Raw genomic sequence first — 18,500 nt, 5'->3', positions numbered from 1 at the left:
TGTGTTGCTTAGGGCAGTGTGGTTCTCCTTACCAGTACCAGAATTTTGGGGATAGGGTCCAGAAATCTGGTTTTAACAAACCCTTCAGATGATTCTGGTGATTCTGATGCCACCAACTAAAGTTTGAGAACCACTTGGCTTGGGGCAATTATGTAAACTTATTTATTTATTTTTTAATCTTCACTGAAGGATATTTTTTCCATTGCTTTTTCTGAAGGAGAGAGAGAGAGAGAGAGAGAGAGAGAGAGAGAGAGAGACATTGATTGGTTGCCTCCCGGGATGGAGCCTGCAACTGAGGTGCTGCCCTTGGCCTAGATAGAACCTGGGACCCTTCAGTCCTCTGGCGGAGGCTCTAACCACTGATCAAACAGGCTAGGGCCAATTATGTAAATTTAAATTGAGGACCTTGAAGTGATACATTTTTCCAAAGCACTTCAGAGCCAGTCCTTATATGGAGAATTTAAGGTAATATCTAAGATGCAAGTGAATGTGTTTTAAAAATGTTAAGTGTTAGACTTCGGTCTAGTCACTAGTTACAGAGGACAACTGTCGTGTAGAGCATACCTAGTCTGTTTCCCGCCTGGATAACAATCCAGTCTTTCAAACTCAAGTTGCTAATATAAAAATTCTTTCAGTTCAGATGAATGCCAACAGGCAATCAGTTGAGTCCTTCCTGTAGACATTTTTTACTGTGGCAATATATAACATAATTTGCCATCTTAACCATTTCGAGTGTACAGTTCAGTGGCATTGATTTCCTTCGCAGTGTCTTGCAACCTCAGTTACCTGTTGTTGTTTTAAATCAGGAGAAACGTTTTCGCCATGCTTACCTGGAATGAAATGTTCTCAGAACGTGCATGCACGGCCACCGTCTCTCCATCTTGACAGGCGGTGCAGCCGAGCTGCAGGAAGGGCGCGTCTGGAGCTGAGGCGGGTTCGTGCTGGGCTCTGGGCCGGCCCCGGCCCCGGCTGCAGCCCGGAGCGCAGCGGCTCCGCGCCCCGGGCGCCGGGCGCGGTGCAGGGACGCGCAGGGCCAGCGAGGGGAGCTGCAGGGCAACTTTTCCCAGGGAAAGCGGCCCGTCGTCCCCGCTCGAAGCCTCCCTGCCTTTTGTTTGTTTTCCTGCTGGAGGCTGGAGAGCGGCCGGGTTCCTGCTGCTCCACCATGCGCCGCGCGGCCCGTGCGACTCGCCGGACCTCCCGGGTGTCCCGGCACGGACGCCTCGGCCCGTCCTAGCGGGGATCGCCCCGCTTCTCGGTCCCCGAGCCCGCTGCCGCGCCCCGCTCGCCGGGGAGCTGCGCTCACCGCAGGGGCGGGCCCCCGCCTGTGTTCGCCGCGCCAGTAAGTGGGGTCAGGGATTTAGGGGCTTCTGCAGGGCGACCTGTCAGTCGGGGCGATGGGCTGGAGCTGCCGGGGGGACCCCTGTTCCGAGGCCCCTTGAGTGATCGGAGCCGGAGGGAGAGGTTAATGGGCTGTAGTTTCTCTGCGCGGTCATGTGGGTCTCTCCCTCTAGGCATGAAAACTCCCGATTCCTCGGAGTGTGGAAGATTTCGATGGGTGTTTACCTTTTAGTGTTTCAGAGGGGAAAGATTCGTGCCCGATTTGCAGCCCCTTTAGTAGGATGTGGAGGACTTGCTCTGGAATTTTCCTGACTAGGCCTTTGGCTGTCCCGCAAGGGGTCTGAGCAAGAATCCTTACACATTTATGTGCAACCATTTTTCACTGGGTTTCTTTCTGCTCTGATTTCTGTTCTACTAATGTGAGTACCTGTTATGAGAGGGGTGTTGAAGGGTTTTCTAGAACAAGAGTTTCTTTTGTAAGGCACCTTTTAAAGTTTGACATTGAGGGCTTTTACTTTTAAATAGGAAAGTAGTTTAATGCATCCTTCTGCGGAAAGACTGTTCATTTCCACTTCAACTAAAGATCCGCCTTTGCTAAAGCTTGACTGTGCTGAGATACCACCTTGAATTTTGCATGCAGGCCTAGATTTCTCTAAGGTATTAGCAGTTGTGTTTTTTTTTATTTTGTCCTGGACCACTCTTTATAGCAATAGAAGTTTAATAGCTACAGTTTTCATTTCTCACATTTTCCAATGAGTGGGCTTCCTGGATATGCCCCAATAGTGAATTGTACTATTGCTGGATAGAAAATTAAAATGAGCTTTACATTTGTGTAGTCATCATAAATAATTAAGAAGAATTTGCGACTCAACCATATGCTAGCTGTGCTAGGAGTTAATGTATGCATAAATATGCACATTTGAAATAGTTTCTGAACAAAGCGCTAGGATTTGGTACAGAATCTTCAAGACCTTCCTATTTATTTGAGGACCAGTTAATTGTAAAACACTAAGAAGTAGATGTAGAAATGAGAGATGTGCTGGGATTCTTTATGTAAAAGGATATCCTCTCCCTAAGGGCTAGCCCTCTACAGTGACCCTGCCCACTTCTTATTTCCCCTCTTTCCACTTTGCATTGTTCCCCATCTCCAAAGTTAAAACTGGTGGTTGGGCAGGAGTGGGTAGTCAGGTTTCTAAAGGAGATTGGTTTAGTTTTAGATGATGGAGGGATATGTTGGAGGGTTGATGGAGCCTGTCTGAGTAGGCAGAGGTCTGTCTTCCTTGTCTAGGGAACTGGGCATTTTTAGTCCCAAAGAAATGTTTTTTCTCGGTGAAGTTTCCTACCTACAGACTATATGTAAATTAGCTACCAGGATAAAGAACGAGCCTTTTGGGAGGGGTTATTTGCTGACTGTTCAGCGTCATCAAACCCCGTTGTTTGTTTTATTCTCATTGCTTTTTGAGGTTCCTAGTAGAGGTGGAAATCATGTTGCAATTGAACCTTTGGACTTATCTGTAATTATCTTTTCCTTCATTTCCTTCCATCCTGATATCAATGAGTCATCAAGACCTTAGAAACATGATGTGTATAGATCCCTCCCTCTATATTTTAATCCAGAACCCCACCTTTCCTCTCTTGCAGACAAGCAGCCTCTTAGCTAGCCTCCCAAGCCTGGCTCTCAGTAAGTCCTCAGTAAATGTTTGCTGAATGAATGAATGAATGAATGAATGAGATGCGCCTCTTTCTGGAATATTCAGCATTCCTTGTTAGTCTAAACTTTTTAAACTTTTAAACTATCACTTCTTTATGCCACTCCTTGACTTGCCACCTGCAGTTCCTCTCCATTCTCTAAAATGATTTGACTGATTTTACAAGGCCTTTTATAAGCAGGCCTCATCTCTTCTATCTAAATCTTATTTTCAGTTTAGCATACATCTTTGTGCTTTATGGGGTTTGGTTTTCTTGCTATCCTGCTAAAAGGGGCCAGGCTCTCCCTAGAAACTCCCCCCCTTCTCTCCACTCTGCTGTGCAAATCTTAAATCTTACCCATCTTCTGTGGAGGAGCCTTAGTCCTACTTTTTTCATAATGTCTTTTTTAACTATTCATTTCTCTCCTCTTTCTTTAAAGCCTTAAGATACTTGTTTTTTAGCCTTTCCTTGTACTGGCTGTATTGATCTCTAATTGGTTTAGGCTATTTTAAGCCTCGTTAGGGCAGGAGCCATATTTTATGCATGGTAATGTGGCTTTGTGGGCTTTAGAGTCAAGCAGAATTGAGGTCAGGGACTGGCTTCACTTATTACTCATGTGGCCTTGTGAGATTCACCCAGCATTAGTCCTCTCACATGTAAACTAGGGGAAATGCTTCCCCCTGCTGATTTCATTGTGAAGATGGTCTGGTGCCTAATTAGTGCCTGGCATAAGCCTGACAAAAATCTGCTCAACCCCTCCCCCCACCACAATGACTCGCAGAGACCTAAACATGTTGCAAATATTTGGTTGATGTTTGTTGATTGACTTGTAGTAGACCACAAGGCATGGCTCCGCCTGGAGGCCCAGAGCATGGGAGCCATTCAGTGAAGCTTAGTGAGTGTTATCCTGCCCTTACTTAAAATGGCTTGGGCTTAGGTTATTCCTGGCTAGAGCTCTGCTTCTGGGATCTGTTGCTGTTTTTCCGTCTGAACCTTGCCAGGAACACTAGTGCCTTTTAAGTTTTTTTTTTTTAACTGCTTCTCTTGAGGCAAGCTCCTCTATTTCATTTCGCAGGACCGTGTGAGTTAGAGTTTTACCTTGCTCACCCTTCTATTTTTCTGCTTGTGAGGTATGTATGAGTGTGTGTGTTTATGGCAGGACTACTTGCCTAGCATTTTTGTGGCAGATTTCTGAATACAGTGACCCTTCTGTATATGTTGACCCGCCAGCCTGTGAATAGTGTCTCTCTTAATTGTAGATTCTCTCATCAGCAGCCTGACAGACATGGCATTCTGAGAAGGGCCTCTGACTAGAGGTCAGAAATCTCCTGTCTGTGGGCCCCAGTGTTTGTGGCCGATGTGCTTGGCTGGAAGATTGTGCAAACAGAGGTGCGTGCGGACAACTTACACACATATTGCTTGGAGGTGACCGGGTAACCTTGTCCTAGGTTGTGGCTTTGCTTACCCTTTGAAACACAGTTTTAAATAACTTCCCTATCAATACACACGTGTTCTAGAAAATTACCCCATAAAAATAATTCAGTGAAGCAAATCATTTTCTGGGGCAAATGACATTAAAATGCTAAGAAAATGTTGCAGCAGGAAGGAATCAGATGCCTTTACTTGCGGCCAAAGAGGAAGTTAAAGCAGCAGCTCGGGTTCCTCTGAGATGGGGAGGAAGGTCGATATGGGCATTCACACTCAATCTCTGTGCCTAGTGAGGTGCTGTCCGATGGTAGAAGCCATTACCACTTAACAGATCCTGGAAAGGTGCTCAATCCAGGCAGAAAGCTTCCCTTCCTGATTTCCTTCCAAGGAAACTGAAGCATCCTTGCTCACTGAGCTAATACCCTATGCATTGTGCTTTGAAAGTCGAAACCTTCCTAGAAAGCGTGCTGGTGGTCAGACTTGCCGGTGCAGCTGGAATCAAATCCTATGTGCGCTCACTTGTGCTGTTGTCTCAGAGTTTGAAGAAAGCACAGCTTTGGAGATCTACCCCTTTTTTATATGTGGTTCAGAATTTGCAATACATTCATACACTTTTTACATAAGGGCAAGTGAGGAGCATTTGATATATCTTTAATAGATTATTAAAACATTTCTTGCCCTGGCCAGGTGACTGAGTTGGTTGGAGCGTTGTCCTGTACGCCAAAAAGCTTGCAGGTTTGATTCCTGGTCAGGACACATACCTAGGTTGCAGGTTCGATCCCTAGTCGAGAGGCAACCAATTAATTTTTCTCTCTCACATCGATGTTTCTCTCTCTCTCCCCCTTCCTCTCTCTCTGAAGATCAGAAAAAACATATTCTTGGTGAAGGTTAAGAAAAAAAAATTTAAAGATAAACATTTTTTATTCACACAAAAAAATGTGCTACTCTGAAGCTAACAATGATTTTATTCCTATTAGTTGGGTCTCTGGATCTCATCTGATGTAAAGTGAGGGTGCTGGATGATTGTTAAGGTCCCTTGCAGGAAAAAATCTAATTTATAGTCTGAAGTTTCTTCAGCATTGTGCTGTGCCCATGTTGAACTTAGATCCTAGTGAACTCAGCTTTCTATCTATACTAATTAGCATCGTTATATATTATCTTACTTTTAAATTTTTTCTAGATATTAACTTTGTCTTCTTAACTCAGTTTTTTAAAATGGAAGGGCCACAATAGTGCCTCACATATCACTTGGTGGCTCTTCCGCCACACTGGGGGCTCTCAGTAGCTACTGGGTAAAAGTATAGTGATGGCTGAGAGCTTGAGAGCCGCATATTTTTGTGGAAAGATCAATGAGTCATTTTTTACCTTTCTGTAGGTATTGTATGACCTGTAATAAAGTGCTGATAACATGTGACTGCCCTCGTGGTTACTATAGAAGATAACGGCCCAGAAGCTAAAAAGATAAAGTATTATGGTGTAATGTATTCAACTGTATATTTGACAGTATCAGGAAAGTTACTATCTGCATGAACTTGTAGTTCTCCAAAGACAACAGTTAATGCTTTTGTGGTCTTGGACACTGCCTTTGTTTTGAGAGTGAATTTATTAAAGGTTGATTTAATTCAGACAAAACTGAGTCAGAAAAAAGTAAGATATACAGGCTTACATGTTATCTTAACTGTTAAAAAGCATGTTTTCCTAAATTAGTGTAAAAGTTTTTAGAAGGATTCATAATTTTTGTGCCCTAGTCCCCATAGAGTTGTCCAGTTTTGCAAAGAAGGGTGTGAGGGGGGTGAGATGGCAATCGGAGTGCAGTTGGTGACACAGGAAAATCACCTATGGGCAAAAAGACCTTTTACAAACCTGTAAGTTGCTCATTCATTAACTTATTCATTTAACAAATCTATATTGTGAGCACTTATTTGTGCCAGGTGTGTGCCAGGTACACAGCTAGGTGCTGGGAATACAGTTGTGAGTATAAAATTTCTGCCCTCACATTGCTTCTATTCTAGGGATAAACACAGTTCATACATGTAACCCTGTACCGAGGGCTGAATGAGGGTTATATGGAGACAGCTGAAGTGTTTCTGCTTACTTACAGGATTTCCTCTCTTCCAGGGGTCCACACACTGTGCCCTGCAGGCATTTCCTGCGTGCTGCCCATTTTTGTAAACAGAGCTGTCCCATTTATTTCCGTATTGTCTCAGACTGCTTTTGTGCCACAGCGGCAGAGTTAAGTAGTTGTGACAGAGACTCATAGCCCTCAAAGCCTAAAATATTTATTGGCCCTTCACAGAAAACATTTGCTGACTCCTGCTCTATATTATTTTTTATATTACGCCTTTACTTCCTTGATACATTTTATTGATTTGTTTGTTGTTAAACATGATAGTGAATCATTTAACATTAAAGTGAGATCAGTTCCTGTGTTAAAGGTGCTGTAATATTTGCATAGTGCTTGATTACAGGGTGGGGCAAAAGTAGGCTTACAGCTGTGAGTACGAGAAACACAGTTTATTTACTAATTATTGTATTATTTTCCATACAAACAACTGTAAACCTGCTTTTGCCCCAGCCTCTAGATATGTTCTCATTCACTCCATCTTCACCACACCCTGTCTTGCCCACCCTCCACAGCCCTCATTAAGCACAAGGACTGTCATCCCAGTTTCATGCAAGCCAGGGTAAAGGTATTCTTCCAGCTCCTTAACATTTTGCTCTCCTTTCAGTTCTTTACACTCCACAAAGGCCACATAGAATGATGGGCCCTAGTTTAGAAATAATCTGCAGTGATTGAAGACTCTTTTTCTCAGGTTTGGGCACGAGCAGCCTTTGGTATTGCAGAAGTGATGGGAAGTTGTGGGCCCTTCTCAGGGGACGAAGGGCCCTGGTGCATGGGGAGTCCTTTTCTCAGAAGCTGGGGTTGGTGGAGGGGAGGGAGGTAAGGTGTGGAGCCCTTTCTGGGCATGGAGGAGGCATGCCAGAGAACTGATTTCCTCCTCCCGGCTCACCAGTTGCTGTAGCTGGAAGCACCTTTAATGCACTCCTTTGTCAAGGTAAAGGCAGAGCGACTTCCTCATAAAGAAGGCTCTTTGGCCTTGTAACTGTTGTCCCCAATGTAGAAAAAAAGCACTTGTCTAAGAGGCAAAATACTTAAAGATGTTTCAGCTAAACTGTATATAGGCAGAAGAATTGGGCTCCAGAGAGAAAAATATGAGCACATGTACTATTTCTAGTACCTTTTAAAAAGAAATTAACAGTATTAATTTCCTGTTGTAAAGTTATGACACACGAACCTAGAATCTGCTGTGTAATTAATTACATGCCAGTTATGGTGCCACGAGAAGGGCCATTGAAGGACTTTGCACATGATCCAGTTTTCCTGTGAGGACAGATGAAAGCAGTGGAATCTTTTCAGTGTGAAACAGTGAAGGCTAAGGGAGGCAGACTCCTCATGGTCTGAGTGGGATCAGCCGGCTGGTAAGCCACAGCTCTCCGAGAAGCCCACATTTGCATGCAATTTTCTGTCTCCTGTCTTAACAAATGCGTAATTGTGGCATTTGTTCAGTGACTATCAGGATTACAAAATAAAGAATGACTACCATTTCCCTGTGCCCAGTCTCTGGTGTCCAGGCTGTGAATGAGCAGGGCATCTGTGTGAGCTGCTCACCATGAGCAGATGTTCTTTGCCTCCACTGAGGATTGCAGCCGAGGGGAGGGAATTGGGACCTATCCCAGGAAGGTTTTCCCCAATGTCACCTAGCCAGGAAAACCATCACATGTATTTCAGAGAGTGTCTGGAACTCTTTGAAAGTGAGATAAAGTTGTATTACTTTGTCACTTAGGTACAGACTTACCCAAAGACCAAAAACCTGATCTGGCTACAGTGAGGGGCCCTTTCTGTGATTGTCTGAGACTCAGTAATTCCAGCATCGTGGTGGAAGGGCCCAGGCAGCCTGCCTGTCTTAGTTTTTCTGTAGTATTTACTGTTCTTCCACGAACATTTGTGGTCAGGTCAAACAATTGATTATTACCTTGCACATGAAGAAATAGAAGCACTGAGAGTTTTGAGATAACTTATCGAGGGTGGTACAGAAAATAAATAGCAAAGACTAAAATTCAGATTTTGACCATTCAGACAATCTTTGAGTAACTGCTGTGTGCAAGCGGAGTGTGAGGTGTGGGAACACAGAGGTGAAGCATGGCGAGTGACCTGGCTGATGCAGAGGGCAGGGCTGCATGTCACTGACCACTGGAGAAGGTATGGGGACTGTGAGGTGGAGACAGGGACTTGAGAAAGCCATTTGCTATGGCTATGTCACTGTAGGTTGGGGCGGGAGGTTTTGAAGAGGTGATTGTTGTAAGTTCTGAACTTTGGGGCCCAGCTCTGGCAGGAGGTGCTTGTTCCGTCTCTGAAAGAGAAATGTCATGTAGTATACAGGGTCCCTCTGGGGCACTATCTTTTCTTTGCTAGCTTTTGTGTATGTGACAGGAAAAGTGGAAACAGTGATTCATTTTTTTTTATTGATGAGAGAGAGAGAGAGAGAAATCAACCTTCTGTTCCACTTAACTGTGCATTCGTTGGCTGACCCTTGTATGTGCCCTGACTAGGGGTTGAACCTAACCTGCAACCTTGGCATGTCAGGATTACACTCCAGCCAACTGAGCTACCCAGCTAGGGCCAGAGATCCGTTTTTTTCCCTTAGACAAATGCTAGCTTGATTCCTGACAGTCACAGAATCACAGAGCATTTGAGCAAGAAACCATTTAACTACATCAAGTGCAATGTCCTCATTTCACAGAAAGTAAACCTGAGGACCAGGAGACACTCTGAGTCAGAGGGGGTCTGTGCCAACTGGAAACTGGGACCCAGCTCCTCTTTGTCTGCATTCACTTTGCCTCTGTTGCTGTCGAGGTCCCTGCTGGGTTTACTGATGTTTGTTTGTAGAATGAGGCCAACCAGAGCATGGCCACATCACTGGTTTCCATATTTGGACTTTGAGCTACAAAGTACTTCCTCTAATTCCTCTTATTCTCAGATCCTCTAAAGATTTTATGATCTTTGGATCTTTTGCAACCTTTCCCTTGAGTTTGGTGCAATCAGTCTGGGTTCCTGTCTCAACTCCACTAACCTTGGACAAGTAATTTGTGTCTCAGTTTCCTTATCTATAAAATGAGGGGATGATGTTAATAGTACTAGAGACAAGTTGCTTATGTCTCAGTTTCCTTATCTGTAAAATAGGGATGATAATAATAATAGTACCTACCTGGTACAGGTGTAAGGATTGAATGGATTGATATGCGTGAAGCACTATAATAGTACTGTACAGATAGTAAGTACTACAATTATTAGTAGTACCTTTTTGGCTTATTTGATATGTTAGGAAGGTAAGTGTGGATTAGTTATAGTGAGTGATTTATTTATCTTAATTCTTGGAGTCGGAGAAGTATCTAGGACTGCCCTTTAGCATGTCAACTAATTCCTAAGTTAATGGATGGGCTGCTACATTCCATTCATTTCTCAGGCAGTGGTGACTGTCTATACCAGGAGCTATGAATTCAGATGCTGTAGGGCCAGAGGAGGAAATGTAAAAGACTCAAGGAAGCTGGCTATGTGCTTGTTAAGCAGTAAGGAATTGCTCTTCACTTTTAAATAAAGAACAATTTTTCTTCAAACATGAGATTTTTTTCAGGTTGTCTTTTAGTTTGTCACTTTTAATAGCAGCATAGGAACAGAGAAATATTTTTCTTCTGATAAAACAAGTGGCTGTGAAGGTGCAAAAATGCATGGTGACTAAAAAAAAAATAAAGGAACTGACAAGGAAGCCATTTCAGGGATAACAGGGAGGATGGGACTGTGATGAGCTGAAGAGTCCATGCTCAGTCTAAGGAGATGGTGACTACCCTTTTTTAGCTTTTTATTAGCATGTAAGGCTAGGATCCCATGTTGTTAGTCATTCAGTTTTTTAAGAGAAGACCCACATCTAGATTTCTATATGAAAGTTCCTGTTTTTAAATATAGATTCAGAACATACTTCTAAATTCAGGCCTTAGGCTGCCAGTTTGCAAGCTATGGTCCACACAGTGTAAATCTCCATATGCTAAATATTACATTCAGAGATTTCAGCCACAATTGTGAAGTCTTGTCCATTGTGCAAAACTGTAGAGAAATTTCTCTATATTTCAAAAAGGAATTATGTTGTTCGTTGGGTAAGTGTAGATTTCTGATTTCATTCCTAAAACATTCAATTTTGAATAAATGAAAACCACTGCTGCCTTAATTCAGATTATTGCATGAAAGTCTTTGGAAGGTTCTCTGATTTCCTTGGTCGCCTTTAACTTAAGCTCTGTTGCCACATGTGGTAAGTTTCACTATCAGTGACATACAAAGTGAGCCCCATGTTGGACCCCATTTATTGTACAAGGTGGGATCCCTTCCTGATTGCCACCTGCCATGTCACAGAACTAGGAGAAAATCCACACAGTATGAGTTAAGGAATAGGTTCTTTGGGGGAAACTTTCAAATCAAGAGAATGAGAAAGAGAGACATGGATGTCCTAGTTTCCCACCATCTTCGTGAAGAGTAGTGCTGGACTATGGCACTCAGTTGAACAGGCAGTGTGAGTATAAATAGATGATTAGCAGAGTCTGGGTTTAAGTGTCAGGTATAGAGAGTAGTTGTCTGGTAAAGCCATCTACCTAGCAATGTGGGGACCTTCAAGACCCAAGAAGCTGGGTTTTGATAAACTCTGGGGAAAAGAGTCCCTTTCCCAGCTGGCTAGTTATCCAGGCAATCCTTAGTGGTACCCAGGGCCACTTTTGGACACTCCTTCTTGTTGCACCACAGTAGATTTGTAGTCGTGTGTTCTTCCAGAATAGAAGCAGATAATGGTGGATGGAAAATTGAACCTTAGGCTAATAAAGAATTACTTCTTCTAAGTTGTCTCCAGCTATGCTAACCTTTTTCAGCTTTTAAAACCATGCTAACTACAGAGGATTGAACTATTGATTGATCAATCTATCTCTGTCACATCCCCTGTAGAATTTTGTCTCTTAAGTCAGTGTAGCCTTAGCCTACTATATCAGGAATGCTTAATGGAATATCTGACAGTGGCTTCAACAAAGACCTTTAGTTAGGTTGTATAACAAGAAATCTAAGGCAGGTATTTTCAGGGATTATGCGGCAGCTCAGTGATATCATCAACCATTCAACATCTCGGTCCCCCTCCTCCCTCCCCCTCTCCCTTTCCCCTCCTCTTCCCCTTTCTCTTCTTCCCCTTCCCTTCCCCTTCCCTTCCCCTTACCCTTTCCCTTTCCCTTTCCCTTTCCCTTTCCCTTTCCCTTTCCCTTTCCCTTTCCCTTTCCCTTTCCCTTTCCCTTTCCCTTTCCCTTTCCCTTTCCCTTTCCCTTTCCCTTTCCCTTTCCCTTTCCCTTTCCCTTTCTTTCTTTTGTCCATCATCAGCAGAGAAGATTCTCATCTTTAGAGTTCACTTCTTATAGTGACCAGAAAGCTGCCTGAGTCCTATATATCACAGTTTTATATAGTCGTGTTTAAGGCAGAAACACAGGGCAACCCCTGTCAATTGTCTTTATCAGGGAATAGATTCCTCCTCAGAAGCTTTTCTCTTCCCTCATCAGCTCACTTTCCTTTCCATCTCATAAGTCAGAGCCACAGCATCACTCCTAGACAATTTTTAGTAGACATGGAATTGCTTTGCTTGGCTTAGACTATAGTAGGTGTTCATCCCCCAGGATTGTAGTAGATGGCTGCCATCCCTCATTAGATTGAATCCTGAATAAAATCAGCATTCTATAAACTGAGCAAGAAGAGGAGCAGTGCTATTGAGTAGATGAGCATCTACGCAATATTGCCCCATCTCCTTCTTTTTTCCAGTGCATTGTCCGTCACTCTTGTTTTCCTACAGCAGCAGGGAGTTTTTGTTCTTCACTTTCAGATCATGACGTGAGTCATCACATTCAGGTCACCACAAAAATGATGAACAACTGAACACCACTGATCTCAGATATTTTTAACCACTTCCTGCTCAGAATTGACTGTGGGTAGAATGAAACTTCTTGTCTAATGCTAATTTGCATAATACCACTTCATTCATTTAGGGTAGAGATAATTCACTGGAGTAGAGAAGAGAAAGCTCAAACTGTGGTCATAGTTCTGCTCTCTGGATCCCCACATAGTGTGACTCATCTTTCTCTCTGACACCTCTTTGTACACTTGAAACAATTACTGTGGCTTCCTAAGTCTCCTTTACTTCTTATATCCTTGTGTTCCTTCCTGCTTTTCCTGTGCATTCATCTAGACCCCTCATTGTGTTCTTTAATATCTCTCTTGAAGGTTGTCATCCAGAGTTGAACAGTAACTCAGGCATATGGTGAACCTGTCCTGGCCCTTGTTCTAGAGCCGCAGCCACCGTGCTGTTACACTCCAGTGGGCATATTCATGTAGTGTGAACGGAGTCCCCAGAGCTGTGCAGTGTATTAGCCTTTTCTGAATGCAATGCTCTAATAAAAAGTCCAATAACTCACTGTGTTTGGAAACAAAATAGGACAAACTTGAAAGTACTTCTAGCTGCCTACTGAGCATCTCCAGTGAGAGGTTTTTATGCAGACCTCAAATTCAACGCCTTAGGAAACAGAACGCATTGCCTTTGCACACTGTCCAAGTAATACAACCCCCAACATTTTCTGTTGCAAACCTGTGTCTCCTTCTATTTCTAAGATTTCTATGTTCAGGCCTTGGACATATTTCACCTGGACTATTTCAGTTTCTACCTAACTAGTCTCTCTGCCTCTAGTCTCCCTATTGTAACATCTGTTTGGTCTCCAGAGGGATCTTCCTCATGTCATCTCCCTGCCTAAAAACCCTGGAGAGCTTCCCTCTGCAGATTAAAGACCAAACTCCTGCATGACATATACATACCCCTTCACAGCTGGGCCCCCCCTTTAAGTTTCTGACCATTTCTTGCCATTTCCTTACTGTTCTCTGTGGGTTTTTTGCCCTGGCCCTGTACTGTACAACCCTGGTTGCACATTAGAATCAGCTGGAGAGCTTTCCAGACTACTGAAACTCATTCCCACCCTGACCTAACTCTTTTAAAATTAATTTTATTTTTCAATTACAGTTTACATTCAATATTATTTTGTATTAGTTTTAGGCCACCCTGACCTAACTCTTAGAGGTGAAGCCTGGGCATCAGTATTTGTTAAAAGTTCCCCAGGAACCCGGCCGGCAGTGGCTCAGCGGTTGAGCATCGACCTAGGATCCAGGAGATTGAGGTTTGATTCCTGGTCAGGGCACATGCCCAGGTTGTGGGCTCCATCCCCAGTCGGGGGCGTGCAGGAGGCAGCCAATCAGTGACTCTCTCATCATTGATGTTTCAATCTCTCTCTCTCCCTTTCCCTTCCTCTCTCTGAAATCAATAAAGATATATTTTAAAATAAAATAAATAAAATAAAAAAATAAAAATAAAATAATAAAATAAAATAAAGTTCCCCAGGAGATTCTAATGTTCAGCCAGGGAACAAACTACTAGGTTTTTCCCTCTTGTGAACATACCACGCAGTCTACCTGCCAACCTTTTACACACAGTTTCCTTCATCTAATTCCTTTCTTTCCCTCTTGTGTATAATGAAACTTGATTCATTCTTCTGTACCTCAGTCCTCTCACTTCTCTGAAGTGTTGTCAGACCCCCCCTTCTCCCAAGAGTTGGTAGCCTCTCTACCATGTCCTCATAGTACTTTCTACATTTTTCACATACGTGCCAATTGTGAGTTAAGTAAAGGAAGGACCCTTATCTTATCCATAATGTGCCCCCAAAGCCTTGCATAATGCTTAGCATCTCAGCCTGGAGAGACACTAGTCTGATCCATTGTACAATCATTATTCAATTAGCTGAGATAACAAGATTAAAAAGCAACTACCATGTGCTGAGAGTCACGTCTTGCCAGAGTAATTGAGTTTTGGTCTCTAATAATATGAAAAACTGTAACAGGAAAGAATTGTTAGGGAACTGTGCATTGACCGAATGACCCACTTTATCTTGATTTCAGTAAAGTTCTTATGCTTTCACAAGTAGTTTTCTCAGTGATCATCTAGGGAAAGCATTGTCCCAATTATACAATTTAAGTGGTTGAGGAAGTAGAAGGACATTAATTACCAAAGAAAGGCACCTATGATTAATAATTAATAGATGTGATTCATTAGTATAATGCCATTGGGGAAAAAAAGTGGGCAAGAGCCCATATGCTACTGGTACATAGATAGTCATTAAGTTTTGGTCACCACAGTTCATCAAAGAGATGTGAGGATTCAGAGATGAATGCCAAAGATAATTAAAGTAATGGAAAACAGGTCCCATGAGGAAAGGTTGTGTAATTAAAGCAAGAAAAGGCCGAGGGACACACATTTGAGTACTCATTTCATGATATACATATTTTTTGTGAGATATATTCTTTATATCCACACACACAAGTAAGCATGAAGAAATTAGCTTACATTACAACAGGCAAGTTTTGGTTGGACATTTAAAAAATATTCTAATTAATTGGATTATAGAATGCAAATTTATTAGTTAGCTGGTTTTTGACAAATCAAGGTTCCAGTGATTTTTATTTTTATTTTTGGAAGATGACATATAACAATGGTTTGGGAATTTCAATTTGTTGGAAAATGAAATTATGAATGATGCAGAAATCATATTGTCAGATCAAAAACAGATGGAGATAAATAGGAAACAGAAGAAAACAAACACAGAGCCCCAAACGCTTATGCTGTGGCCCAAATGCTCTTTGTGTTATGTGGAGACAGCTTGCGTCCCAGACAGACACAGCCTTCATCATCAAGTGAACGAGCCATAGTGTATGATAGTGTTCTGTCTTACGAACAGCCTAATACAAGGTTTTATTAAGTAAATCTGCATCTGTATGTTTCAAGCTGAAATAAAATGTTTAAGACATATATGTGTGTTTTTTAAAGATTCCATTCCTCTACATTTTGAGGATAATTTTTTCAACTTTTAACCTAGGATAATTTCAAACATGCAGGAAAGTTACAAAAATAGTACAAAAAATACCTATGTACCTTTACCCAGATTTACCTGATGCTAACATTTTACCCCATTTGTGTGCTTGTGTTCTCTCTCTCTCTCTTTCACACACACACACACACGCACACAATTTTTGTTCTACCCACTTGAGAATAAACTACATGCATCATGGACCTTTACTTATAAATCCTTCAGGGCGTATTCTCAAGTACTAAGAATATTATCTTACAGAACCACAGGACGGGCATCCACTTCAGTAAGTTTATTACAGATGTGGTGCTTTAATCTACTATCCGTATTCCAGTTGTTTCCATTAACCCAATATTGGCCTTTATAGGTGTTTTCTTTTCCTCCAAAGTCTGTGCTTTTCAAAATGGCATCTGAGGCCCTCCGCAAACAAAACTAGGGTTGTGTCCTTCCAGTTGGGAGCTCCTCGCCTTTCCCTCCACCCCAGGTTCACTCCCCTGTGTCCGTTTCTGCTCCTTGGAGCGCACCTTATGCAACGCCTACTTTTCTTTTCCTTTCACTGCTCAGTCTGTTATGAAGACTTTTCTTGCTGCCTTCCTGACCCAGATGGAAGCCGGCGGCCTTTCTCCTCATTTCCTCCCCCATCTGGGACCCTGGGTGTACTTGAAATATCAGCGCATATGCATGAGTACATGTCCACCCCCTACCCCAGTCACCCTTGTCCTCTGCTGTGAGACTCTAAGAGCTTTGAAAAAAGGAATGGTATTTTATTGGTCTTTTTATCCCCAGATGTTAACATTGGGTCTGTCGCACAGGAGTTGCTTTATAAATACTTATTTATCAACAATGGAATATGTCTTTGTAAAGAGCTGCTGTAGGAGCCTAATCCCAAAGAGCTTCCAAAGAAAGGAAAATGCCCCTCAGCCAAGGGCCTTAATGGTTCTAGGGGGAAGGGGAATGAGTTTGGGTTGGGGGATTGGCCTCTTCCAATTAAATGGTAGAGTATGGTGAAATTAGGCATAACCTTTACATTTCTTAAGGTTTCTCAAGGTCACACACATTTTGCAAGAATGTGGACTGAATTTACTTTTTAATTTTTAATTTTGAACTAATTTCATACTCCCAGTAAAACTGCAAAAATAGGACAGAGAGTTCTTAGAAATCCTTCACCCAGCTTCCCCTAATAGTAACATCTTCTATAACCATAGAACAGTGGTCAAAACCAGGAAGGTAGCTTTGGCACAGTGCTGCTAACTCAGCCACAGACCTCATTCAAATTTCACCAACTTTTCCACTGATGTCTTTTTTCTGTTCCAGGATCCTATCCAGGACCTCACATTACGTTTACTTGTCATGTCTCCTTAATTGCCTCCCATCTGTGACAGTTCCTCAGTCTGTCCTTGCCTTTGTGATCTTGACAGTTTTGAAGAGTATTAGTCAGTCTTTTGTGGAATGTCTCTCATTTTGGGTTTGTCTTATGTTTTCTCATGGAGAGATTGAGGTTCTGCATTTTTCACAAGAATACCGCTGTGATGTTGTGATGTTGCGCTCTTCTCAGAGCATCGTGTCTAGGGCACACGATGTCATATGTCTTATTAATGGTGATGTTGAACTTGATCACTTGGGTAAGGAGGTTTCTGCTTGATTTTCCCCTGTAGAGTTACCATCTTTTTCTTTGACATTAATAAATATCTTAGAGATGCTTTGAAACTATGAAGATAATCCTGTTTCTCTTCACACTGTTACCCATTAATATTGGCATGCATCAGAGAATCTTGTCTGTAACAGATTTTACTGTGATGGTTGCTTAAGAGTTAATTTCTTATTTCCCTCTTTCCTTCTACATTTATTGATTAGAAAGAATTCTTTTGGAAAAAGGAGCTGCAGATGGGATTTGGATTTAGATGCAGGATGTCACATACTTCTAATCAATATTTTCTGATTTATTGATTCTTTAGATAATTAGTTTAATAGCTATATTTTAAAAATGTCTTTAATGTTATCTATGTGTTTACATTAATGTTTATGTAAAGGCATTGCAATCACATAAGTTATTACTACATTTTCTATATTATAGGCAGACTGAATGACTCAGTTTTATAAGTACAAGAATCAATGACATTAAAAAAACACAACTGAAAAAAAATTTTTTAATGAAAAACCTGAATGATGTTAAAAGGGGCACAGCCTGCATGTAGTCCTTAAAAAATTACTAGCTCTTTGTTTAGCTCCTGAATGTCTAGTAGTAAAAATAGTACTGTTGTTGTCTAGCCACAAATGGATCATGGAACAAATGTAAGTTCTCTATGAGGAGAACTTTGATTTTAGCATTTCTTGGCTTTTATATGTTTGCATTGTTAATTGTAGCAGAATTACAGAACACAGTATATTTAGCCTGTGCTCGGCAATTTTCATCAACCATAGTTATCATGCCTGGTTTGCCCACAGTGGTTAGTCAACAAAAAAGCAGTGAATTGCAATAGATTCATTTCTCAGTTAGTGACAAATTCATTTTCCAAGAATGGCATCTCTCGTTTTATAAAAAATTGTAAAAGAGAATTATTTAGATCAGAGCTTGACAAACTTTTTCTGTAAAGGGTCAGAAAATAAATAATCTCGGCTTTGTAGGTCATTCAGTCTTTGTCACTATTACTCAGTTCTGCTGTTGTAGGGTGAAAACAGCCATAGACAGTATGCAAGTGAGTGGGCAGGACTGTGTTCCAATAAAACTTTATTTAGAAGAACAGGTGGCCTGTGGGGTGGGGGCGGGTATAGTCTACTAATTCTCAATTTAGACTATAAAAATACACAAACTCAAAATATGCATTAACACTTATCCTGATCCCTGATTTTTCTCTACAGGCAGAAGACTGATCTTTGAAAATATGTATTTGGGAGATAGTCACGTTCTGTTGACTACCTTGTGCTGGTGCTGCCACAGGAAAATCTGGTTACACTCCGGGGAGGCCTGCCGCCGCTGCAGGACTGAACCACCTCGGCCCTGAGATGAGTGT

General features: G+C 42.0%; 1 protein-coding gene across 1 annotated transcript; it reads left to right on the top strand.

Annotated features, from left to right (window-relative positions):
• The first annotated feature begins 1,088 nt into the window (after positions 1-1,088).
• On the top strand, positions 1,089-18,491 carry LOC148093060 (uncharacterized). Its single transcript, XM_087817444.1, has 2 exons — positions 1,089-1,339; positions 18,349-18,491. Exon 2 carries the CDS (start codon positions 18,372-18,374, stop codon positions 18,489-18,491), a length of 120 nt encoding a protein of 39 aa, XP_087673570.1. The 5' UTR covers positions 1,089-1,339; positions 18,349-18,371.
• Positions 18,492-18,500: the final 9 nt, after the last annotated feature.

Source organism: Miniopterus natalensis, chromosome 5 (assembly GCF_054644295.1).
Source record: "Miniopterus natalensis isolate mMinNat1 chromosome 5, mMinNat1.hap1, whole genome shotgun sequence".
Classification (NCBI taxonomy): domain Eukaryota; kingdom Metazoa; phylum Chordata; class Mammalia; order Chiroptera; family Miniopteridae; genus Miniopterus; species Miniopterus natalensis.
The sequence above is the reverse complement of the archived record's forward strand: the minus strand, read 5'-3'. Positions and strand labels throughout refer to the sequence as shown.

Coding starts and splice junctions, on each gene's coding strand:
- LOC148093060 (XM_087817444.1), top strand. CDS start 18,372: ATGTATTTGGGAGATAGTCACGTTCTGTTGACTACCTTGTGCTGGTGC.